At 38.9% G+C, this 27,005-nt stretch overlaps 1 protein-coding gene across 4 annotated transcripts in view; it reads right to left on the bottom strand.

Moving 5' to 3' along the window:
• Positions 1 to 6,860: 6,860 nt before the first annotated feature.
• CAPSL (calcyphosine like) overlaps positions 6,861 to 27,005 on the bottom strand; it is a 38,319-nt gene continuing 18,174 nt past the window's right edge. The window contains exons 3-6 of one of the 4 annotated variants that reach the window (XM_042996577.1): positions 26,203 to 26,380; positions 25,705 to 25,914; positions 20,885 to 20,920; positions 6,861 to 7,396 (exon numbers count right to left, since the gene is read on the bottom strand). In XM_042996577.1, the coding sequence (XP_042852511.1) occupies positions 7,283 to 7,396; positions 20,885 to 20,920; positions 25,705 to 25,914; positions 26,203 to 26,380 (538 nt within the window). In that variant the 3' untranslated portion in view covers positions 6,861 to 7,282. The other 3 variants (XM_007097413.3, XM_042996597.1, XM_015544409.2) reach the window with 3 other exon arrangements.

Here is a 27,005-nt window from a genome sequence, read left to right as displayed (position 1 = left end):
TGTGCCTGTGCTTGTCTTCTGTGAAGAATAGGGACAGAATAGGCCACAGACCTCCTCAACCACTGAAAACATTCTGGTGTCACTTGCCGTCATTTTATATTTGGATTTTCAGAGGAACGTCACTCATCGATTAAGTAATTAATTCACAAGTTAATGAATTAAACAGCAATTTGTTGAGGATCTGCCTTGCCTTACTTTGTTCTGTGCTAGGCACTGGAGTTACAGGGATGAAATGTACTGTTCCCAGCTCACTATCACAGGGGGACAGAGACACATAGGGATAGTTCCAATGTCGTATCACTGCTTGCAGGCAAAGCATTATCAGGATTCTCAGTGTAAGCAATGGAAGCAAATTTAGGCTGATTTGTGCAGAAAAGGAATTTAATAAAGGCTACTAGAGTGCTCCCAGAATATCTGAGAATCGAACATGGAGTTCACAGAGCCTCCCCTTATCTCTACCACTGGCACATCCAGAAACTGAAAACAGCCTCTGCCATTGTCACCACCAACCCCAGAGCAGAGCGGGCAGCAACGTCCAGCAGCTTCACCTACTGGCCACCAGTTTAGAGGTAGAGCTGGAGCCTGTGGTTGATTAGAACTATGCCGAGCTCATGTGCCTGGGCCCTAGCAATGGGAAGCAGAGAAGAATATAGGTGGCATTTACATCTTCTCCAGTAAGAGGCTGTGCCTCATAGATTGGGGTGGTCCCCAAATATAGGAAGGACATTCTGCCGCTGGCTGAGAAAACAAACAAACAAACAAACCAGGAGAGGTAATGTGAAGGAAATCGCACTTGATGTGGCAAGACAGAGTAAGTAGGAATGTGCCAGATATAGGAGCCCAGAGGACATTTCCTAGCAGAGGAAACAATGCGCTCAAAGCCATGGAGCTGTGACAGAGCACTGGGGCATTTAAGGAGTTACAGCTACAATAGGTGATGTCTCCTTGTCAGCCTCAGCCGGGAACAGTAGGGCATTGATGGTTATTCCCAAAAGTCAGACACAGGGCACTTGTATAAAAAAATAATACATATAAGCCTGGAACATTTTATTTTAATTAAAAACATTTGACTGTATGTCCATTCACCACCCTTTTGTAACAAGACCAAACCTTCTCCTTTGGGTTGTGGGTTGCTGACCATAGTTTCACCTTATCTTTCTTTGGTAACACACTGCAAAACATCAACTACTTTGTCTAGTTTTGCTTTCTTTAAAATGGATAAGGACTTTCAAACACCTACAAAAAAATCTAAGTGTAGATGCTTAACTTTTTAAAGGTATCCCTCAGCCTAATCTTGCACCATCATGTTATCAAGCATATGGGTAGCAATATTCTTTTTTTTTTAATTTTTTTAATTTTTAATTTTTTTCAGTTAAAATTTTTTTTTAGTTTATTTATTTTTTGAGAGAGATTGAGAGACAGAGAGAGAGAGAGAAAGAATCCTAAGCAGGCTCCGCACAGTCAGCACAGAGCCTGATGCAGGGCTCGAACACACGAACCCTAAGATCATGACCTGAGCTGAAATCAAGAGTTGGATGCTTAACCAACTGAACCACCCAGGTGCCCCTAGCAATATTCTTTCAACATGCCTTTGTCAAGTATTTTCAAACCATTGAAGATAGTTCTTATAGATCAGCATCAGACTTTCTTTGCATACTCATACTTTATCAGCTTCATAATGTGATTACAATAACAGGTTGAACTGGCCTAAATGAGTTTGGGACACGCAGGACTGACTTGGGTGAGTTTGTGTCTCACTTGGTGGGTACAGAGAGCACTGGAGGATAGCCTGCTGGCAGCCAAGTCTCAACATGGGTGTCAGTGTATCTCACAGAGAGAATGAATGAAGAGTGTTGCTGGTTCATTCAGCAGGTGGTCCATTGGAAGCCATCCACAGGCACGAAGTCTACTGAGCAGTGGCTGAGATGGCATGTGGCACAATTGGTGGGGACCAGTGGTTAAGCATTTGACATGCCAGGCTTAGAAGTTTTGATTTAGCCTTCAGGGGGTGGGGGTACTGGAAGGATTTCAATCAGGGGTGTGGCATAATAAATTTCATGTGTGTATCAGGGTTTATGGAGAAATCCTAGAGTACTTTATGCTTACCCCTACTGTCACCACATTGATCTGCAATTACCTCATCTGACTCCCCTCTGGTCTTCTAAGCACTCTATGACTTATTGGGGTTTATGTCTGTTGTTAAACACAGCACTTAAGGTCTAGAAGGCACTTAACCATAAACATGGAATGAATGAATCAGCATGTTAGTGAATGATGCTATATTAGTGTGCTTCCTCACCATCATTCAGGATAGAATGATGCCAGGCTGGGATGCTCAGAGGCAGGCACTGCATCCCTGAGTGAGCAGCACATCTGGGCAGCCACGTGTAAGGAGTCAGTTGCCTTCCCCATCCACAGTTACCTCCCCAGCTGCACTATTAACCACTGTAACCACAGAAATGGGGAAACAATAGGGTGAAGGAATTTTCCAAAGCTTCATTTCTGTGATGAATATCTGCATTTAATCTTGTTTATTCATTTATTTAGTTTATTTTAGATGCACACTGAAGTCTAATCTAACTTCTACCTTTTATTTGCTTGTGGCATTCATGTGGGATTTGTGTATAGTTCACAAGGAGGCAGCTGTTCAGGCAAAGAAAGTATGATGAGTAAAACTTGGTGGGTGGGAGGAATACGTTAACACTCCAGAAGCTACTGGTGAAAACCAAATGTGAAGCAAATGACCCGGGAAGCCCCTGAGGTTTGAAAAATAAAATTTCAATGCTGAATTCTGCAGAAACACTTGAGTTGATCTGGTGGACTCCTCAACTGTAAATTATTAGGGTCACTCCCTTTCTACTCTGGGTAAATGTTTCTCAACAAGGAGAAGAGAACTCGCAGAGGCTGAGGAATTTTCCTATGACAAATTAGTTGCTGCAAAGTATAAATTGGACTAGCTATTAAGCAAAAAAGATAAATAATCAGAAAATGTTTTAATATTAAGTTAAAGACACTTTTATCCACTGAGAAGAGTGAAATATTGCTTTTATAGCCTAAGGAATAATTTAATTAGATAAAAATCCAATAAATGCCCTATCACAAGACTGATAAATATGCTGTGCGTCCCGTTTTTTACATATTAATAAAATTTCATGAATTAAGATGTGACATTGGCAATGTAGATTTAAGTGATGCTTAGGATTTATTTTTTAATTAAAAAAACAACTTTAGTAAAATAAAATAGAATATAAGCCAGAGTCATGCTCAATGGTGAAATATTAAGTACTCCATTAAACTTAGAGATAAAACAGCAGAAATTCCACTGTCACCACATTTAACATTGTTCTAGAAATGCTATCAAATGCAATTAGACAAGGAGAAAAAGAAAGAAACATAAATATTAAACAGGATTTTAATGTTTTATGAAACTAACTATTTATTATTGGCAGATGAAATCATTGCATATTGCAAAACCCAAAGAGACCAAGCACAAAAAAAAAACAATAACAAAAACAAAACAAAACACTAAAAGACACAAACACTTCATTAAGGTCTTTGATTATAATATTTACATATGTTGATATGTTTCTTTAAATCTTCACTGAATATTTATTACTAAACTAATACTTGCTTGTTCCTCAAAATTCAAGAAACACAGACATCTATAATATAGCAAGTAAAAGACCTCATTCCTCAACCCCACTACTCGGAAATAGTCATATTTCATAAATGATGTGTAGTCTTCTACATCATATATATATATATATATATATATATATATATATGCTATTATTCTAAATATCATGTGAAAAAATATATGTTTAAGAAGAGCCTGCACAATTCTGGAGAAGAAAAGAATCGAGAAGAGCCTATATGGGTGGTTGTGACATTTTATTCATTTTTTAGAGGCAATATAAATTACTTTTGTTATACATTTACAAGTCACAAAATGATAATAATTATCAGCACAAAAATTTGCAAGGGTATTACTTGCCTAGAAACTGCAGATATCCCTGGTTAGATTTTCCTTTTTCCTTTTAATTTTCTTTTTTCTTTTTTGTTTTGTTTTGTTTTGTTTTTTGACAATCAATGGAATAGATAGAAAACCTATGTGTCCAGATCCGTGTACTTAAAAAATTTTCATTTGCTTTTAATTAGTAGAGAAAGGTGCATTATTTAATAGAGATTAGAACAATACACTAGCCAATTTTAGATAAAGAGGAAAGAACTGACTTCTTCTAAAATAAATCCAATGTAGATCAAAGATATAAATAATTTTTAGAATGAAAAATATGCTAGAAGACATGGGCAAATAAATTTATATTCTTTGGATGTAAAAAGCATTTCTAAAAAAGACATAAAACCCAGAAACCATAAAAGAAAAGGAATGATACATTTGCATATGTAAAATATAGAATGTTGGTAATTTTTATATTGTATTAAAAAAATCCACAACAAAAAGAAAAGATAAAAATAAACTGGAAAAATATAGTAACAATGTGACAAACTGCTAATAGCCTTAATATCTAAAGAGTCTTACGAATCAATAAGCAAAAAACAATCTAAGAGGAACATGAACAAGCACATGAGCTGCAGGTTCAAAGAAGAAGTGAAATTTATTCTAAAAATATGAAAATATACTGGATCTCCTTCAGAATAAAAAAATTCACATAACATAATGAGGTAAATTTTTTACCTATGAAATTGTGAAAATTAAAAATATTGCCAAACTTCAATGCAGGGAAAGGCATTTTCATATACTTTGGGTGTGAGTATAAATTAGTGCAAACTTTTAAGAGGGTGATTTGGAAATACATAGAAAAATGTAAATGGGTATATTCCAAAATTCCACTTTTTAAATGTTTATTTATTTATTTTTGACACACAGAGAGAGAGAGAGAGAGAGAAAGAGAGAGAGAGACAGAGAGAGAGAGAAGAGAGAATCTCAAGCAGGCTCCACGCTGTCAGCACAGAGCCCAACATAGGGCTTGAACTCACAAACCATGAGATCATGATCTGAGCTGAAATCAAGAGTCGGATGCTTAACCGACTGAACCACTCAGGCACTCCTCAAAATTCCACTTTTAAGAATTTTCTAAAGAAATAATCACAGAAAGGGCTCAAAAATTATGCACGAAAAATATCTATGCAGTACTTCTTCTAATGGAGAAAAATTGTAAATATTCTAAATAAAATATGGTATATCTATATTATAGAATATAAACAAAATCACTAAAAGAAATATGGCACATTTTTAGATAACTGATAAAGAAAAACATCTATGCCATTTTGTCAATGTTTCTAGAAAGAGGAAATTCTGCAGAGGCTCCACCTCCCTCTTACTCCTTCCCCCTCTCATTCCCACAATGAGAAACTACCAGATTGATCTGTGTATCTGTTAGCTATTGCTATATGGGTGCTTAGTAACAATCCATGCCAAAACTGAGTGGCTTCAAACAACATCATGTATTGTCACAAATTTTCCATTATGTGGGAGTTGAATGACCTAGGTTGGATTCTGCTGGGTGGTTCTACTAGTATTAGCTGGGAAGAGTTCAACATCAGCAACAGAACAGAAGTCAGCTGATTTAGGCTGGGTTCAGCTGGGAATACTGATCCGTGACTTTCCTATCTTTTTCTTGAGACAGAAAGGGAACTCAGGTTTATTCTTTTCATAGTAGAGGCACAAGAGAGCAAACAGAAACACAAAAACCTTTTGAGGCTTAAGCTCAGAATCAGCACACCTGTCACTTGCACCTCATCTTATTGGTCAAACAGGCCAAATGACCAAACCCAAGCTCAAGGAGTGAAAGAATACTTTCTTTTGTGTGGGAACTCTGAAACATAAGGTAAAGCATGCAGATAGGAAAGGGATGAAGAGTTGAGTCACTAATGCACCTCCTTCAGTCAGATATGAAGACAGATATAAGGCCACATTTACATGAGAACACAAATGGCATCCCTATCTGAAGAAGCTCCCCTGTCCCATCCATACAGCAGCAGACCCAAAGATACCTTCTCTCCAGTCCTTAATGCAATGGCTTTTGTCTATACTATATACTTGTCTATACTATATATACACTATACGTGTACTGGGAATCTTTAGGGAAGGAAAAGTCGTTGGCCAATAAAAGGGTTTCAATATTTATAGATCCTTTAATCTAATAACAAAAAATATAGCCATTTCTCACATAAATTGTTAAGCAAGAGGAAAAAAACACACACTTCTCTCCTAAGCACAAATTGTAATTTCTTCCCTTCAGTATGACTGACCCAGCTAAAGTCATGTGCACATCCTTAGATCAGTGCCAGTCACTAATGAATGCCATGCACTGACTGGCTTGGAAATGGCTCACTCTCTGGACCTGGGGATGAGATGGGAACCTGGACAAAATAGGGGTGAGAGGAAGGAAATAAAGGATGTTAAAGAAGCAAACAAAAGTGTCTACTACAAAATATATTTTTTAAAAAGTATATATAGACAGAGAAAGAAAATTAGAGTTAGAATATGCTCAGAAAAACTCTGAGGCAAAACTTTGAAGGCAAAGCTCCAAAATGTTTTCAGTGGTTATTAATAAGGAGAAGAATGGAATGATAAATTACTATATAAAAGTAAGGGATTTTCCAATTACTACATTTGTCTTCTTTACCTTTTGGAAGGGAGTATATATGTTTTATCATCATAATAAAAATAATTAAAAGAATAAAATGTTTCTTAATATAATTCTTACTTGGAATTAAAACTTCCATTTCTTTCTTTAATGTTTAATTTTCTAGAATAACATTGATACTGATTTATTCAAGAAAAAAAATGAGATTCTACTGTTCCAGAGTCATCATCTGATTTCTTCCTTGTGTTATGGGTGACACAACAGTGAACTTCAAGATTTCCCTATCCTCCTATCTTTTAAATAATTACTGAATTCCAGTACAGTTCATTGAGCACCTCTTGTGTGCAAATTGCAGAGATAGATACTATGGAACAAGATGAAATTGTAACCAGGGCCCAAGGGTGCAAAAGAGCACCTGGCTCCAGGAATCCCAAATAGACCAGGTTTGGCCACTCATCACTGACAAAATCCAAAGGCAGAGAGATGAACAGTGGTGAAACAAGAAAGGAATTTATTTCAGTGAGGCCAGGAAGACAGAGGTCTGATGTCCCCGAGGCTGTCTCCAAAGTAAAAAAAAAATACTTCTAGGTTTATATAAGGAAAATATGGAACAAAAGTTGATGGGTACATGTAGGTGAGAAGTAAAGGTCAGGTCAATCACTGCTTTGGGGTCAGTGATGTGGGGTCTTGCTAGCATCAGGGCAGTTATTGCTTGAAGATGTGGTTTTGGTTCCCATTATGGGATGCTTTTCCTGGCAGGTCTTTTGCCCGAGTTCAGAAATAAGCTGGAAAAAAAGAACCTAATTAGGTAGAAAGTACACATTGAGGTCAAAATGGAGGTAGCTAAAGTCCTATTTCAATATGACACATCTCTACGATTCACATCTCTTTATCCTATCTGCTTTACTATCCTGGTTGAAAAATCTCATAATTCTGCCAAAATGGTGTCCACATAAATTTGTGCTTTCCTTTATTTGTGCTTGGCAGCATCTTTTCCCTTCCAATGACCTCCATGACTACTGCCAAATCTCCACCTCCCCGAGTCCCCCATTGAATCTCAGTTCTCCTCATTCCCAGCAGATGTTTTTGCCTTTGCTTTGAGAAAACTGGGCCATGACTCTTTTTCTTCTCTTTCTATTTCTATCTACAAGTTCCCAAATTCCCATAAATCCTTAACAACTGTTCTCCCAGTCAAAGGAGAAGATGCCCCTCTGTCAGTAGAAGACCAAATCAACCATTAAGTCCTTTATTCCATCTTTCCCTCCTACTCCAGAACTTTGCCCCTTCAGTCATCTGATATCTCTTGTACCTTTGCTTTTTTCTTTTTTTTTTTTTTATTTTTTTTAATTTTTTTTTAACGTTTTTATTTATTTTTGAGACAGACAGAGCATGAACGGGGGAGGGTCAGAGAGAGAGGGAGACGCAGAATCTGAAACAGGCTCCAGGCTCTGAGCAGTCAGCACAGAGCCCGACGCGGGGCTCGAACTCACATACCGCGAGATCGTGACCTGAGCCTAAGTCGGACGCTTAACCGACTGAGCCACCCAGGCGCCCCTACCTTTGCTTTTTTCATTACATTCACTGGCTCTTCACCTTCAAGATTTTCCTATCCATCCAGACCAACACCCTGAACTTTAGAATCATGTCTAATAATTTGAACTTCCACAAGTAAATATATCATATGTCTTTTGTTCAAGGTTAAATCCCCAGCACCTAAGATATTACTCACTGATAATACTGAATATTTTCTCAGTAAATACTTGTTGGTTTAATGGATGAATATCCAACTTCCTGTTGGATTCCTCACTTAGATATCCACAGATCTCTCGAAAGTGAGCTCTTCATCTACCCCATTAGTAGCTTCTCAAAGTTGTCATTTCCCAAGTATGGTAGAGAAGCTGCCATAATTCAATGGACTTAAGAGACCTTGAAAAACAGTAGATGTCTCAAGGATAGCCTGTATGAGCTGAGATTATATCCTGCCCCTCCCCTGCATGCCAGATCTAAGAACCATAGAAAAACCTTAAGTGGAAGTCCCAGGAAAGACTTAAGCTACATTTTCTGCCAGCCATCTTGAATGGAGGAATGCTCCAAGCCTGAAAGTCTATTAGAGAAAATAAAGTAAAATTTCTTATACATCTGACTGGAAGACTGTGATATAAAGACACATATATACTCAGTAAAAGAGGAATAGAATAATGAAAGAGGAAGTCAATCTTGTGGGAAGATTGTGGAAAGCTTTGTAAAGACTTTATCTTTTGAATTGGGCCTTGAGATTTGAGCCAGTTTAGCAAAGAATCACTCAGCTTGTTACGCTGCTTCAACCCCAACTGAGTGTACTGAAAATCAATTCTGGTACTAACCACTCAGAGTTAGGACAGGCCCCTCAAGTGATAGAGGACAGTCTCCAACAAGAATGCTCTTACTTCAGATGTTTACTTCTTACTTCAGGGCTGTTCGCACATCAGTATTAGTCAGAGTTCTCCAGAGAAACAGAACCAATAGTGTGTGTTAATGTAGGCTGGGGGAGGGGGGAGGGGGCGGTGGAGAGGAGACAAAGAGAGAGACAGAGAGGGAACTATATATAGATTTATTTTAAGAAAGTGGTTCACATGATTGTGAGGGCTGGAAAGTCCATAGAGCAAGCTGGCAAGCTGGCATCAGGTAAGAGTTGATGAAGTCTTAAGTCTGAATTCTGTGAGGCAGGCTACAAATTCAGGCAGGATTTTTATATTACAGCCTTGAGTTTATAGCCACTTGGTTCAAAATGCAGGTTCCTATGACACCCTCAGTTTCAGTAAGTCACTAGCATGACTCCAGAACTCAGAAAAGCATTATGCTTACTGACAATTACAGTTTCATTATAAAGAAAGCAAATCAGGAGGGTAAAGAGACATGTAAGGCAAAGTCTGAGAGGAAATGCAGAGTGCTCTCTTCTCTTCTTCTGAAATCATGGGATGTCACACTCCCAGCAAATCAATATGTTCACCAACCAGCAAGTGCCACTGAGACTCAGTATTAAGAGTTTTTATTGGAGTTCCTTATGTGGGCATGCTTGATTAAATCATTGTCTGTGAAACTGAACTCAGTCTCCAGAACCCCTCCCCTTTTCAGAGGTGGGCTGGCCCAAAGTTCTAACTCTTTCATCATATGGTACAGCTTTCTGGTGAGCAGTCCCCATCCTGAAACTGTCTAGGTGTTCACTCTGGGTCACCTTGTTAACATAACAAAGACATGCTCTCACTCAGGAAATTTTAGAAGCTCATGCTCCAAGAACCCAGGACAAACACCAGAGAAATTCTTTATGAGAGCACACTGTATAACCAAAGCATGGAAAACATGAAGGATGTGATGGGACAGATGTCTGTAAATATATAGGTCAGGACAAATCAGGGAGGCCTTAAATGCCATGCCAAGATATCTTAACTTTTAAATGGGCTTGGGGAGTTACTGAACATCTTTAAGAAATGAAGTGATATGGGTGAACCTGAGGCTTAGGAAAAATCATCTTGGTATCAATGTGAAGGGTGGAGGAAAAGGTAAAAGACTGCAGGCAAGGACTTATCTGGGGACCATTCTGAGTTTGAGGTAAGAGGAACTGAACATGTACAGTGGAGAAGGAGAGAAGGGACACCCTAAAATATAATCAGATGACTCTAAAAAGTGATGCAAAATAGTAACACACACTTCTACATAGCTTACTTACCTGGCATCAGGTAAAGTTCTAAGTGCTTTCCATATATTAACTCATTTAATCCTCATCCTGTGGTGTAGTTACTATTATCTCCACTTAACAGGTGAGGAAACTGAGGTTTGAGAAGTCAAGTAATTTGCCCAAGATTATACAGCTCGTAATCCACACAGAGTCAGATTTTAAACCATGCAGACTGGTTCTGGCATTTGAACTCTTAACCATCTTTATTCTGCCTCTTGGAAAGAGAGGGAACAAAGATCCTGGGATTTCTTGCTCATGTAGCTGAAGACGCAGACTGAGATAGAAGCATCCTTGGTGTAAGTAGAAGATGGTGGGGGGAGGTTAATGGAGGGCATGGAAAGGAGTAATGAATTTTATTTTGGATCTGATAGTTTCAAGTGAAAGTAAGGAACATGTGCAAACATCTACTACCTGCACTCCTGCAACCAAAAAAAGTAAGATCTCCCCTCCTACCATTTTTAGCAGCTGGTATTATATGTTAGGGCTATTATCTTAATGATATCCTGATTTTTAACTCTACTTGATTCTAAAACTGTTCCCTACAATTTCTATCTGTAATAACAGTCCACTTTAATTATCAATATATAACACTTGCAAACCCCAAAACCTTCCCATGATTTATTAAATCAAGATGATTATTCTGCTGAATTATCTACAGATAAGATCATTCTCTTACGATTTAATTTTCCCCTCCAATATGAAACACGAAAATTGCCTCAGTGTTGTCTTAGCACGAATTTCAAGGTCAGGAATAGAGCCATAAAAGCCCAAGTGACAAGACTCGCTAAGGGGGAAATCATTACCAGATACGGTTGTAGAAGTTGTTTTCTTGGTTGTTAACATGGTTAAAGATAGAAAGACCTCCATTCCATACTCCTTCAACCTGGAAAATATCTTATTCCACATGGGTTACTGAGACCACCAAGCATGCCTCCCTAAGAAAATGGAAGGCAATGGGGACTGCTGTTTTAAGTGGCAGAGACAGCTAGTAGTCCACTAAAATTTGTATTGACCTTATGTTGGATATATTTTCACCAGCAAGGAGATTCCCTGACCAGGACTACGCTTCCCAGCCTCCCCTGCATTTCTATGTAATCATGTGACTAGTTATCATCAAATCAGCAGAAACGCCAGCAGAAGAGAGGGTGTCCCTTCCAGACCACAGCTTTTCAGAAAGTTGTTCAGTCTCCTCTATACACTCTTGTTCTTCAGGCACATGAATATCATTGACTACAAAACCCTGGAAAAACAGCCGAACTACAAGATGGAGGAATCTTGCAACCCAGAATCACTACACAGAGGAAAGCTGCTCATCGACCACAAACAGCTGGTACATAATACTGCTTCATGAATGAAAACTAAATACCCATTGTTTGAACTTTTAGAAATTTTAGAGTTTGTTTTCCACATCAAACATTACCCTAACATGCCATAGTAGTTGAATGGCTTGGCATTCCAGTTTTAGCAACGGTTGCTATGAGCTTGCTCAGTATAGTCCCTCTTGAGCAACGACCTACTCTCGGTGGACTGACACATTCAGATCCTCGAAGCTGGAAGGCTGTGGGACTCAGCCCTGGGCTGTGAGAAATTCTCCAATTAGAATGTCACCACACAAGGTCTCTTGGAAGTGCTATTTCTCTCCTACACATGCCTGCGAGGCACATACATTTTCTTGATGCTTCCTTCATATTTTCAGAACTTCAAGACAAAGAAAGGATGGCTCAGCAGTCAAAAATCACAAATTATGATGGCCAACTAGAGATGGAAAAATAATAAACCATAAGTACTGGAAATATACAGGCTGGTGTCTCTATCCATTGTAACTTGAAGTGTTACCTGAAAACCAGAGGCATCAATATCACAGAGAAGCTTGTTAACAAGTTAAAGTTTGAACCCCAATCCAGCCTTCTGAAATAGTATTAGCATTTTAACAAGAGTCTCCGGTGATTTGGGTACTCATTAAAGTTCGAGAAGTGGAGCACCTGGGTAGTCAGTTGGTTGAGTGACTCTTGGTTTAGGCTTAGGTAGTGACCTCATGGTTTGTGAGTTTGAGCCCTATGTTGGTCTCTGTACTGACAGGGCAAAGCCTGCTTAGGATTCTTTCTCTTCCTCTCTCTCTCTCTCCCTCCCCCACTTGCACTCTCTCTTTCTCCCAAAATAAATAAGTATTTTAAAAAAAATTTTTTTAAGTTTGAGAAGCACAGCATCAGCCTTTCCTCTCCTCTCCCACTTCATTTCTTCATCTTTTCAAGGTGAAGAGCCTGTGGTTATATGAGTAATCAATTCTCAGCCACTTTTGTTTCCCGAGAAGCAGATATTAGAGGAAGAGAAATGGGTCCAGAAACCTGGTATCACCTAAATGTAGGTTCCAAAGATGAATTCCCAAAACATTTTCAAAGTCCTCCTCATCAATTTACCTTAAAGCTCCAGAAAGTCTCCAAGGCTTCTTATAAGCCCATCGATTTCCCTGTGCACTGCTTTTCATCCTAATAGGCCAACCCAGGAAGTGATCCCACTCCATGAAAACCCAGCCTTCAACTAAGAGGGCCAACTGAGCTCACCCTCCATTTGTCCCCAGAATCACTTATGTCCCCGTTCATTCATGTGTGGGAATTTGATGACTTTAAATCCCTGGATCAAAATATGAAAATAGGGGGGTAAAAAAGCCACTAAATTTCAGAATAAAATAAATTTTATTTGTATTCACCAAGAGACACATTAAAATAAGTAAGCTCAGGATATTTTACACAGTCAGATGTTCCTCCAATCCTTTTATCATCACCTCCTGCTAAAGACTCCAAAGACAACAAATAAGTGAAAGTTGGGGAACCACCTACATGTACACCTATAAGAGAAACAACTATAACAAGAAATACATGATTTCACCTAAGAACCACTTTCCAGCCTCACTCCATGGCTTCCTTTCTTCCTTCTGTTCTTCCTTTCTTTCTGATTTAAATATATATCCTAGGCATTTAAGAATATGAATATGTTCCAGGCAATTAAGTAAGATGACTGAAGATCTATTGCTTTTCATAGGCTAGCTTTTTCAGAAACTTCAGTTTATATCTTATCACAAATCTATAGCAGTGGACTTCTTTCAAAGTCATTCCACTCTCTGAGAGTCCATGATTTCCAAAAGAATTAATAGACAGTGTCATAATCTCCAGGATTTTGTCATCATTAAAATGAAATAGGCGTCGGTGTCAATAGAAGCACTAACACCAGCGTAATAGTTCAAAAATTCTTCTTTTGAAACCTGGTTGGGGGGGAGCAGATAAAGCAAGGGGAAAAGAAGGAAATTGTGTCAAAACATGTGAGTCTTAGTAGAGCATTTTACATTCTCCCTGAAATGTTTTCTATTGAGTCTGAATTGCCATTGGCAATCAAGAAACTCAGGTAATTGGGGATCAGGGTACTTGGTTTTCCTTTCCCCTCTAAGGTGGGGCATTTGCAAGATTTGCCAGCCCACTGGCCATCATTTTTTTGCATTAAGATAAAAAATGTTTGGAACTGTGCTATCCAGTAGCCACTAGTCACATGGCTTTTAAATTTAAATTAGTTAAAATTAAACATAATGAAAAATTGAATTCCTCAGTTGAACTAGCCACATTTAAACTGCTCAGTAGCCATATGTGGCTAGTGGCTGACATCTTGGAGAGCACAGATGTAGAATATTTCCATCATCACAGAAGTTTCTATGAGAAAGCACTACTTTAGAGCATTATTTGTATGATTGTACCTGTGATTATTATTAGTACATTAGGATAGAGAAATTTACAGCATAAATGCACAGATAAAAAGCTCTTTAGGGAAAGTTTAGGCTGATCACATAAGTAAGGATAGAACTAGAGAGTGGGGGCACTTTCCAGGATCCTTGGTCACCCAGGAATCCATGATGCCTGGTATTCAATAGCAGAGGGCAAGGAACTAGCCATATAAGAAGTGCTAGAAGGCCAATTTCTCAATTTGGTCAGGATACATGTTAGCATTTCATAGTTGGCCCTGTGCCTCCTATAATGGGAAACGAGAAAGTAAAAGAGCAGGAATCAGCCCCTAGGTTCCATTTCTCTCTCATCCCTCTTAACCACCCCCATTCCTCAATACCAACACATAGAGTAATTCTATTGCCCGCAGTCCTAGGGGCACCACTCAGAGGCTGAGCATTGTGGGAACTTGCTTGGCCCACTAGATAGAAGTAGTCCAAGCCTGCAAGAAAATGAATGTTAACATAAAATTTTCAAACTCTCATTCTTGGCTGTCAAAATAATGTGGGGTTTTTTTTTTGGGGGGGGGGGTGGATTACATTTTGTTCTTTTAAAAACATGAGCAAGTACAGTTTGAACAGGGCCTCATCATTTTCAAAGAATAAACTCCATAACCTGAAATTGAAATATCACACACATAACATTTTTAAATGATCCAAAAGCACCATCTAGGAAGTAAACTTTTAAAGAAGCATGATACGTAACGTGTTAGCTAATTAAGAAGAAATAGATTTTAGAAAGACCTTAAAACAGAAATAAAAACTAGATGAACTCTTTTAGTACAAGGGTAGTTAATGTTTTCCAGCCTTAAATTGAAGAAATTCTATTAAATCAGAATCATGTTAATGGCAAGGCACGGTATGATAAAATAACAATGACAAAGTTGGTATTATATATTTAAACCATATCTAATTTTGTAACTCAAAAACTTCTCAATTTCTGATTCCTTGAAGTAATATCCTAACTATTGCTTTTATGACAAATTCTTACTTTCAATGTATATGTAGCTTACTACTATAAGCATGTATAACTTTTTAAACAAAATATTTTAAAATTTATAGCATAAATGTCATGGAAATTGTGCCTTATAAAACATTGTTTTTTCAGCTTCAATTTCTATTTAAAATACAATCAGGATAGGATTTACATATAGGAATGCCTCAATATCTAGAAAATAGTTTGTGTTACGTACAGTTGCATAAATAAAGCTTTGCCATCAAACAATTGGCCTAGGACGGTTTTGAGATATGTGGGAACTTTTTAGGACTAGCCTACTAATGGCATTCATATGTAAATAGATCTCTCCAAGTACCTATAAAACACACATGAATGTAGGTAGGCACAGCTCCTATAATCTTTATATACTGACCTGCTCATTCTCTTTAGTATAGATGAAACAAAAGTAAATTTTCATTCAAACCCTATCTAAATGAACTCAATTAGCAAAGCTTAAATTAATGGTGATTTATGGTATTTACTGTGCAGCTTCAAAGATAATCTTAAATAAATGAATGCTGAATGATATTGCTAAATGAGATTTGAGGCATGACTAAGTATGCAATCTGTGGAACAGAATTTAATTTCCAGTCCCCCTTGGAAACTAAAAGAATGATCTGGGTCTCATTAAGTCAGTGCCTGACGTTTGGTAATGCCTTGCATTTCTGTTGCACTTTATCCCATCAAGGTGGAAGTGCTTTGGGGCTCCCTATAACCGTGGCAAGAGCAAACTACTCTGCCATCTGTCATTTTCTCTCAATTATGGGTCCCTTTCGTGCTCTAAGGCTCTCTCCGAGCACTGATTGTCATCAGTTCCGCATGTGGCCTAAGTGTTTCTAGGAGACAAGCAACTCAAACCTTTCAAATTGAAGATCAAGATGTTCCCAGAATCAATACCAGTGTCTGAGCGCCAAATTTTAAGGTTGGTAAAAAAAAAAAAAAAAAAAAGAAAGAAAGAAAAAGTAACTCAAGTCTTTCATGACAGGATTACAAGCTACATACTCAGGTCTGGCTTCAAATTTCAGGTGCTTGAGCTCTGAGTCACAGGGTCCATCTTAAATTTATTATGGGACCTAGAGCAGAATGAAACTGGAGATGAATGATAGTTACATGGGCAGCGTAATGGGTATGACCCTGTGCATATCTTGGCTATCTGCCACTTGACCCCATGTTGGGAGTGAGAGTGGGAACAGGAAACCCACGGTGCTCACAGGAACTTTGGTGAAACAGAAATTGCATCACCCGTGTTCAATGGCTGTTAGGATTTGTGTAACACTCCAGAGAAACCATAAATAAATTCCACTTATGAAGAGGAAGAAGAATCTAGAACAAAAGAAAATAGACCATTACATTAGGAGATTTTTCTTTCCCTGATACAATATACCTTTCTGGTAGTTGCCAGGTCCATTATCAAAACCTCAGCTAATGGTTGGTGGCTCATAGTTTCAGTGTCTTGCACTCCTAATGAGCACCTTCCACTCTATTCTGCTGAGGGAAGATACTGGCTTTGGCGAAGCAGGTGTGAAAATAAAACAAGAAGGTCATGCTATTCTCAGAGAGGAAGAGCTGCTTCACCACAACCTCTCACCGCACCAACTGAGGTGGCAAAAGAACTCTTCTCACACAGCAGTGTTCTCAGAACCCCCATCAATCATTTGTTTATGTTTCTTCCAACAGATTTCACCCGTCATCTGTTTTACAAGACATAATTTTAAGGTATTCATTTAGTGAGCTTTTTTATGAGAAGAAAAGAACCGGCTATCTCCATCAAGGTTATATAGTTTCCACATCAGCGACCCGGAAGAGTAGGATCATGCTTAGAGACATTGGCTTTCAAAAGGATCAATTATATGAAGATAACATTATATGACAACCTATCAGATCCTTGGCCCCTTTGTTTTTCCTTGAATCATAAGCATTTCTGAAATGTAAAACTTTGCTGCTTCTTTCAACAAGCTCTTGATTTAAAAGAACAGCCTATAATTTCCAAGAAAGCCATTCTATGGACTGAACTGAGAAATTGGAACTGCCATGATTCTCTATGCCCCAGAGAGTTGTGCATAAATCCAAAAGGGTATAGCGCTCAGAGGTGTTAGTAGAATTTCATGAAAGGGGAGCAGAAGGGCACCCACACACCAGCCAAAAATGCATTTGGTTAATTTCATCTCTCCACTTGATTAAACATCAGCAGAACAAATTCCATCTGTTGGGTGCCTAAAGAGGCTTGAATCATTACCTGCTTGTACTCTTGTGGCTCAGTGAGGCAATCCACACTGGCCAAGAGAAGTGAAAGGCAGACACAATGGTCTGCTTCCAAGAACAGAAGAGTATTTTCCTGACATTGTCTTGATAGATTGTCTACATTCAACAAATTTACTACATGCTCTACAACACACTGCCATATAAAGGGCTGCAACTGTCTTGGCTTCAGTGCCTATGCTTCCTCTCTGATATCTTAGCTCTGGGCTATTAGTTTGGTTTGAAAGCCAGTGGTTTTATTTACATTCATTCTAGCTCCTTCCTCTATCCCCACAGCCTAGAATATAACAGGGCACATAGCAGTGACTCAATACATATTTACCAGTGGGATGTATTCAATCTAACACTGTGATGTGACAAAGCCAATCTACAGCCTACTTGGGGGCGGGGGGGGCAGCTCTGCCTTAGAAAGCTGCTACTAGGGTATGAAGTGTTACTCCATGCTGCCACCAAACCACCAACAGCCATACATCAGCCTCCAGGGTGCCATTTGGGTCTGGGAAGAAAAATTCTATCAAGGTTTGAATGTCTATGAATGTCAGAAAATTAGCCGTGCAGAATGACAGGAGGAATTCTGCCCTAGACTACGACACCAACGTTTCTTGAATTACTCACCTGTGCTTCTGAAGGGAACTCAGGCAGGATGTGAACCAGCCCTTGAAGAGAGGCTGAGTTAGGGTCACCCCTCCCTTCCTCCTTAGGGTTGCCTTTAGGGGGAGCTAGAACCCAGATACAGTACTGATATTGGCGGCTTATTCTGAACAATCACGATTCTCAGAATATTCACATACACTGTTTCTGTTTCAGGAGAAGCTACTAAATTCACCCTCTTATCTTTGGCTTGTATGTTTACTTGCTCTCTGGGGTTCAGACCCAACAGGTAAGGTGCTCCTACGGGTTATTTTGGAGATTTTTTTATCGTGTTTTATCTTCTGACCTCGGTACTTACTTTTTAATTTGCAAATGGGAGTAAAATTTAAATTGTGAAAGTCAAATAAACAAAAACTACATCCAGAAAAGTATTAGCAAATGATTTTTCTTAAATGACTCTTCTCTGTTCCTCCCACTGCTACCAGAAGGAATAGAGTTAAATAATGAGTTAAATTTATAATACAGTCAAATTTATAATAATTGAGTTAAATTTCTGACTAGGCCAGAAATCACAGAGAAGGCTCAAAATAGGAGTGGAGTGATCCTTGATGATCAACTTGCTAGATCTTGTTTACAGGGGTGGAGGGAGGAGGGGGGTAGGGGAGAGGCTCTTGGGGGAATCCTCACTTTTGGACCCACAACCTGACCTGCTAGAAGAGAGATAACTGAATGTGACCAAACAGACTGTGAGGCACGTGTTATCTAAAATCTGAGAGCATGGCCTGTGCCCCATTTAGACAGGAAGTAAAAATATGACTGGGGGAGACGAAGCTGATAGCTATGGCCTAGCCCTTGTTCAGAATCACATGCTAACTCTATGTCCCCAGTTAAGCAGAGGTATGAGTCATTCCTAGAATCAAAGACACAGATCTATCTAGAGCAGTAGGCTTGAAACTGCCCATGGCCAGGAAACCAGGAACCTCTCCTTAGCCACGACTGGCAAAGTACAGGTTACAGAAAACATGGATATTTTTCTTATACAGCCCATCACAATTTCTACTGGATTTCTGCCTCATTTCTACATATTTCTTCATAATACTTGGCATCTTTCAGCCTTCCAATCTTTATATAAGCCTAGATAATAAGTCCAGTGAAAAACCAAACTTGTGTAATTAATTTCTGAAAAACTAGCTTCCCAAAATTTGGGGGTGCTCCCATCCTCAAGAAAAAGGTCACTTCTCCAGTCTGTCATCAGAGTCTGTGGGAGTTTAGCTTCTAGACAACAAGCAAACTACCATGATTCTCATCTGGAAACACCTGCTCTAAACACAAATTTTAAATCAAAGTGTATCGTGATCTAGACTTCCAAGTCTGTGAGATAAAAGTAAATAAGTGAATTAGTACAAAATATGGCAAGTGTGCTTGACCCTAATTCTAGAGCCACTTAAATACATGGGATCTTAACTATTATCCCAATGCATGCCCCCAAGCCAGGGGATGAGTACAGCCAGGGACAGAGGAGACAAAAAAGGATGGCCCTGATAACAAGGCAGGTGGTTATTACCTCCAGCATCACAGCCAAAGGGCTGATCACTGTGTTTTTATCTCTGACCCCAGACACAGAACACATAGAAGGAGAGTGATAGTTTCAACATCTATTTCCTAACAGCTGAAGCTGCCTTTGCTTCGAAGTCTTTCATGGGGAGATTCTTGCACATTGACGATATAAAGCCAAAGCTTAGGGCTGGAAGGAGAATACTTTGGGCCATAAAGTGTCAAGATGGAACACACTCTTTGGAGTAGGCCTGTGACCCTTGTCTATGTCATACCCCACCCTCTTGTGATGGTGGGAATGTCAACATCATTGGCCCATGGCAGGGAGAGGGGAGATGAACGTTCCACCGGACAAAGGCTTGATGATACAATCTGCTCACTCACTAAACAAGAGGTCCCCCATAAAATCTGAGAGCACAGCCCAGCCTCAAATTTTAACCACAGGGATGGTCCTAGCTCTACTGCTCAAGGAAATGGCCTCCCATCTCACAGAAGCTTTAGATGACCCAAAAATGTCATTCTAATCTATTCACCACACCAAGGCTTCCCTAAACCACGGGCAGAGAAACTCAAGATTCAGGTATAAAAATTGAGGCTAATGTGTGTTCTCTTCTGGTACCCAATTTGTAACTGAAGCTCTTAAAGTCAGGGGGGTGCCTGGGTGGCTCAGTCAGTTAGACATCTGACTCTTGGTTTCAGCTCAGGTCATGATCTCACAGTTCATGAGTTTGAGCCCCTCATCTGTCTCCTCTGCGATGACAGAATGGAGTCTGCTTGGGATTGTCTCTCTCTCCCTGTCTCTCTCTGCCCCTCCCCCATTCATGTGTGCTTGTGAGCTCTCTCTCTCTCTCCCTCTCTCTGTCTCTCTCTTGCCAAATAAATAAATAAACTTAAAGAAAATTTACAGTCAGTCATAAAAACAGATGAATTCTCACACCTAGAAATAGACCATCTAAAAGGATGTGGAGAAAGACTGTGGGTGTGTGAGTGGGAATTATAATTAAAATACTCAAACTTTTATTAATGGCCAAGGAAGGCACTTAATGTTTATTAGACACATGTATGTATCCTAGAGCCTGGCTCTAAGAGCTTTCCAAATCTTATTTTAATTAATTCCTATATTAGAGCTAAGGAAACAGTTTCAGAGAAGTTAAGTCACAGCTAACTACATAGTGTCATGCCTGCCCTAGAAAATGCAGTGTGTGTTGACAGGGAAGAATCACTGGGATGAACATGAAATCCAGTGTGATCCTGGTTTGGGGCTGATGTTTAATCATTTGGAGCCATGTGGCTGCACCCAATGCCCTGGTCCCCAGATCCTACATTTAGAGCTTCCAGGCAGTTCTCATCATGATGATGAAATACACATCAGTGTCAATGGATGCGCTCACCCCTGCATAGTAGTTCATAAACTCCTCGGGGGTCACCTGCAATGGAAAAGTCAGAAACAAAAACATAACTTTGCTTCCCACCACTTCAATGGAAGCATATTTCTAGTACCTGTAAATGGGAGGGGAACTTTGGTCAAGGAAGCTTTTTAATGACACAGATCAAGAATAGATCTCAGACAAGAGCAGAGTCAAGCTGAGGATGGCCTTGATGGGTGGCAGAGGGGAAGATGAATAGAAAATCTTGAAAATTTCCACACCAACCTAAATGGAAAGTGAAACATAGGTTCTCGCCTCTCTTTAAGAGCAGGAACCCATCTGTTCGGATCAGTGAGACTGAAATTCAGAGCAAGAAACAAGTTTCTTTAGCTGTAGTTAGTACAGGCTTTCTGTGACACATGAGAAACAACATGGCATGCCCTGGGGTCGAGGCAAGTAATGTGTTACCTTTTAGAAAGTGGAATTCTGTCCTGTGGATAAAGAAATAGATTTATAGTTAAATCCTCCTTAACTTCATGCTTTTTTAAGATAGAAATTACTCATTCAAGGCACAAAGTGAGTGAAAAAAGATGCCCCTCCTCCATGCCCCCTCACACTAGCCTGGGTTCTCTCCATCCTGTTCTTAGAACTGTCTCTTTGGTATAGCAACCAATGTGTTTTCCCAGGCTAGATTTTATATCACTTTACTGCTAGAAAGAAGAAACAGGTATCAATCTTATTTTTTAATAGCTGTCGGTGATATGTACACTGCAATTTAACCATAGTAGCTGACAGGATTAGTTGACTCAGAGAAGGAATTGTCTTCCTGTTGGAAGGATCTCTGTGAGCAATCAGTGTAACCCAAAGTACAGCCCTGCTTCCATGGGAGGACACAGACACAACAACAATGGCTGGGAAATTTGTTGTTCTCTAGTTAGCCCTCAATTAAAAATTTTTTTAACGTTTATTTATTTTTGAGAGACAGAGAGCTTGCGGCGAGCACAAGAGGGGGAGGGGCAGAGAGAGAGGGAGACACAGAATGCAAAGCAGGCTCCAGGCTCTGAGTTGTCAGCACAGAGCGCCATGCGGGGCTCAAACTCACAAGCCTTGAGATCATGACCTGAGCCAAAGTCGGCCCCTTAACCAACTGAGCCACTGAGGCACCCCTAGTCAGCCCTCAATTTTAAATGTCATGAAAGATTAAAAACATCAAAAAGTGAAATCCATAAATAATTCAAAACCCCCCTTCCAGAGTGCCTACTTATGTCTTCTAATAATCATATGAGCTGATCAACCCACTTGCCTTTTTTACTGTAATCATAAGTGAACAGAGAAAAAAAAAAGTCAGGGGACGAAATTTCTCTCCCTGTACTTACCCCCCACCCCACCACCCACAAAACAGTAAAAAGCAGAAGGAAGAAAGTCGTTGGACTGAACTAATAGTTGAGCTGGGCTTTTCGATGGTCTAGAAGTAGAAATAAATATGTGCATAGCTTTTGTTAAAATTAGAATACCATTAGTGTTCTCCTTTCTTCAATTTCTTTACTTATGTCCTCCTTTGCATTTCCCAGTTATCCAGCATTAAACCTTCCAGAAGTCAGATTACATAAAACCAGACATCAGAGCTAATATATTTGATCATTTCAGAAAAGGCCATCAGTTATTCTTAGTGAAGTGTTTGCTTGTTTCCTGAGACTCAATTTATACTCAGAATAGCCTGAATGACAAATCCTATAATTTCCCCAAGTTTTCCCTCATTGTAGTAAATTAATTTTCAGTCATAATAACTACTCCTACTTAATTATTTTGTTTGACATTAGTAAAAAGGGAGAGAATGGACACCTCTGCTCTTGGATCAGCCTCTTGACGATGCTACCGTGAATTGACAAAATATTCGTTATATAATGGAGAAGGTCCTGAATGGGAGCATTGGAAATATTTGAGTCATGGTACAGAACACAGTACCTTTTTCTCTGTTTCAGACTGATTAGAAAAATCATAAAATAAGTTTAGGTTATTTATATACACTCAGTAATGTATTTAAAATATTTTTAATTATTAAAAAATTTCTATATGAGAGAAGACGGTAAGACCCATATTTACTCAAAGGCAAATCTACTTCTGACATCTAAAAAATATACTTGTAATTGTAAAATAACATATATAAATGAAAACTTCCAAACCTAGATATTAAAAAAAGGAAGAAGTGGAGCACCCCAGTGACACAGTGGGTTAAGAGTCTAACTCTTGATTTTGACTCAGGTCATGATCTCACATTTCGTGAGTTTGAGCCCCGTGTTGGGCTCTGCACTGCCAGTGCTTGGAATTCTCTGTCTTCTTCTCTCTCTGCCCCTCCCCTGCTCACACGCTCTCTCTTTCTCTCTCTGTCAAAGTAAATAAACATTTTAAAAAATTAAAAAATAAAAATAAAAAAGTAAGAAATGAAAATCTCACCCAACTAGGGTGGGTTTTAGGGATAGAATTAGAGTGAGGAAGGTTCACTTCATACATGATTTGGTTGCTTTCATACCTCTATCCATATGGCTTCTGGTGCACAGAGGGCTCTGAGGATGGGGTGTGAGGATTATTAACACAGGATCCATTACATCAAAATCCATGACTGCTACAAACTCAGGAGTTTTTATGACTACCTGAGAACTTAGCCCAAACTATTACAAGTTCACAAATATCAGCATCATAAGGAGTATGCTAAATTTATTGGCTTACTCTAAATTCTGTCTTATTTGGATATCCGCTACATTTTTTAGCCATATATGAGTGGACTGGCTTCAAGCATAGCTAGCTATGCTTCACCATAAGAAATCTTAATGTATAAAACAACTCAATTTGGAAAAGCTCACTTAAGGACTAATTCTTCTCTTTATAAAAGAATTTATCGTGGAGTTTGTTTACATCAATAGTTCTTTGTGTGTTTAAAATATGATTCAATGAACAAAAGTTTGAATTCCACATCACTTTCCAAAAATATTTTCATTATGTATTTTAAGACCTTTAGTACTATATCCAGTAGATAAGTAGTCAATAAATGATCCAGCTCCATAATTATGCCAAATGAGGTTCATGTGCATATTATATGTAGTAATTAAAAAGTACTTCTGAATCTTTTAGAGACAATGATCTCAAATATGAATGTGAATAAGAGCCATCTGGGGTACTTACTAAAACTGTAAATCCTTGATCCCCACCCAAAAATAATCAGATTCTGTAGTTCTGCAGTACAGTCAGCAATGTACATTATTAATACGTAGCCTGGATGATGATCATGCACAGTCAGCTGGATATTAACACAGTGTCTGTGATAGTCAGGTGATAGCAAATGCTGTAACTACTAAAAACCCCAATGACCTTTATGAGTATTTGAGAACTTAAGATGGCTTGTTAAAGTAAATGTCAAAAGGGACAGAAGTGGGAACTTTAAATCAGCTGAATCATAACAACTGGCTACTTTGACTTGGGGTAGAGAAAAGAGCAACTGAGGTTTCCCCTGGCAACGAGGAGAAGGAACCACCTGCAGAGAGGAGGCAAGTACACCCTGGGATCTCATGTAGAGGCGGGCTAATTTGGGGAAATGGCAGTTGACTATTTTTCCACTGCCATTTCAGAGATCAAAGACCAGCAATGTTGGAAGAAAACATATGGTTTGGTTCTGTTACTTCTGTCCCTAAGCATTAGGCTCCCCTGAGAATCTAGCCCCCCGCCCCCCCCCCGCCCTTTTTTTAATCCACCTCTCTAATCCTTCAACTAAAATGAAGGGTATTTCTCTGTCCCCAACAGGAAAATATCAGTAGGAAGGAAAGAAAGGTTGCCTTACTACTCCCCTAACCCCTTGCTAATTAGACTCACTATGAAGTTTTATGGAAAAAGTTGGGAGAAACTCCCTTAAGAAAGGGAAGCCTTGCTTCCTATTCCTATCATTAATATCTTTTCTTCCTGCCCAGTGCCCCACTACTCCTTCCTGTGTGACACAGGGGTTCCGAGTAACCCTCCCCAGGCGTCTGCTGGTGCTGACTGTGGACCAAGTAGAACACTCCCTTCCCCATCATCAGGGCCTTTAGGACACCTAAGACCAGAACTGGTTCTGAGTTCAAAAGCCCACTTAAGCCTGTTGATAAAAGACAGATGACATTGTCATCTCAGCCTGGGGAGACAACATCACAGTTGCAGAGATGTAATTCCTTACCCTACCAAGCTATGTGTTCATAACTTGAAGATACCATTAATGGAGATCAGGTGTTTTTAAGTTCACTATAGTTTAGAAATGCAAGTTAATCTCAAGCCTACTCAAGACAAAATTGAAGTAAATTCTGTTATCTGGCATTCCCTTTGCTGAAAGCTTCCCTTAAATGGCATTTCCACACAGCAAAGTGTGATAACAAATGATACTGTAAGGATGAGTGTGAAAAGCACTTCAATATCTTGAAATACCTTGTGAATCATGTTCCAAAAAATTAAACCATGGTTTCATTTTGAAGTTAAATAGGCTTTACCCTAGTCGAGTTCATTGGAATATGGCTGGCTAAGTATGGTAAACATAAGGAACTGTGCAATGGAGTGTTAAATCAAAATATTGTGTTCTTCAAATGATGGGTATTTAGCTATATGTGGACCTCTCACCAATATATATATCACATATATATCATATATCACACACACATATATCATCACTTTAGTTGCTGACTTTCTAAATAGTCTCTAAGGAGATATTTTACTCCTATTTATAATGAATATGCTATAAGTACTTTTTAAGGCTTTGGACCTATTTCCTAATTTCAATGACAAATTCAACAGAAGAAACTTCACTTAGGTTAAGCTCTTTTACTTACCAATCCATCCTTGTCATAGGGTGAATCAAAGTTATCCAGAAACTTCCTGAATACTTGTTCTTCGGACCATTCTCCATTTTGGTACTTAGGATGGTGTTTCGCATTATACACTTCACGAAGATCTTCAATCGTTATAACTCCATCTCCGGTCTTGTCTAACTTCCTAAAAGCTTGCATAATTACCTCTTTCCTGGCTCTAGACATTGGAGGCTAAATAGAAAAAAAAAAAAAAACACAGACACAGACAACACAAGCAAATGAGCTTTTTTTTGTAAGATATATGATGAAATATCTGATTCCTTTCAGTGGTATGAAATTGTGTGCTGTTAAATGACATGCATTATGGTTACTCCAAAAAGTCCCTAAACCTGTTATCAATCTCCTTCCCATCTCCTCCACAGCACAGTAACAACTTCTGAAAACAAAACCTCAAAATAACCAACCCAAACCACGTGAAAGCCAAACTCAGAAGATACACTGATTCATGAGGCCACTTACTCTTAATGTGAGAAGAAATTCATTGAAGTCTATTGTTCCATTTCCATCTTTATCAAACCTCCGGAAGAGCTCTTCTGCCTCTTCCTTTTCCATGACCACAGCATAATCATTTAGTCCTTTCAAAAATTCTTTGAAATCAAGGGTCCGGTTGTTATTGTCATCCATAATTCGAAACACTCTGAAGAAAATGCACACACACATACACACACACACAGGAAAGAAAAGAACATAGAATAAGATGTAAGCACAAAGATTTAAAAATAAACCACTCTCAACGTTATTCAAAGTAAAATACAGAAGCCCTAGATTCTTGTCTGTACCCTCCTTCCAAAATTGGAGAGCCTCTTCCCAGAATCTCATAAAAGGAAAACCTTAAAAGAAAATGTACTATGTGATTCTAATTCTATGACATTCTGCAAAAGGCAAAACTATACATACAATAAAAAGAAAAAGGAAGGAAGGAAGAGAATAGGTGGAGCAACAGGGAATTTTTAGGACCGTGAAACTATTCTCTATGATGGTGGATACATGATATACTTGCTAAAGCCCAAACTATAATGGTGGATACATGACATACTTGCTAAAGTCCATAGAACTGTAGACTACAAAGAATAAAATTTAATGTATACAAACTTTAAAATAACTAGGAGGTCAGGGGATCCCAGGAAGGAATGCACAGTGACAAGAGAACTCAACTGTATTACAAAAGTTTGAAACAACCTCACTGAAAGGGGGTGGAGGGGGAGCCGTGGAGTATGAAGGTGCTGACTTAAGTAGCTGTGGAGATGGGAGTCTGTAGGACT

This window comes from Panthera tigris, chromosome A1 (genome assembly GCF_018350195.1).
Source record: "Panthera tigris isolate Pti1 chromosome A1, P.tigris_Pti1_mat1.1, whole genome shotgun sequence".
Lineage (NCBI taxonomy): Eukaryota > Metazoa > Chordata > Mammalia > Carnivora > Felidae > Panthera > Panthera tigris.
This window is presented reverse-complemented; position numbering and strand designations above follow the sequence as displayed.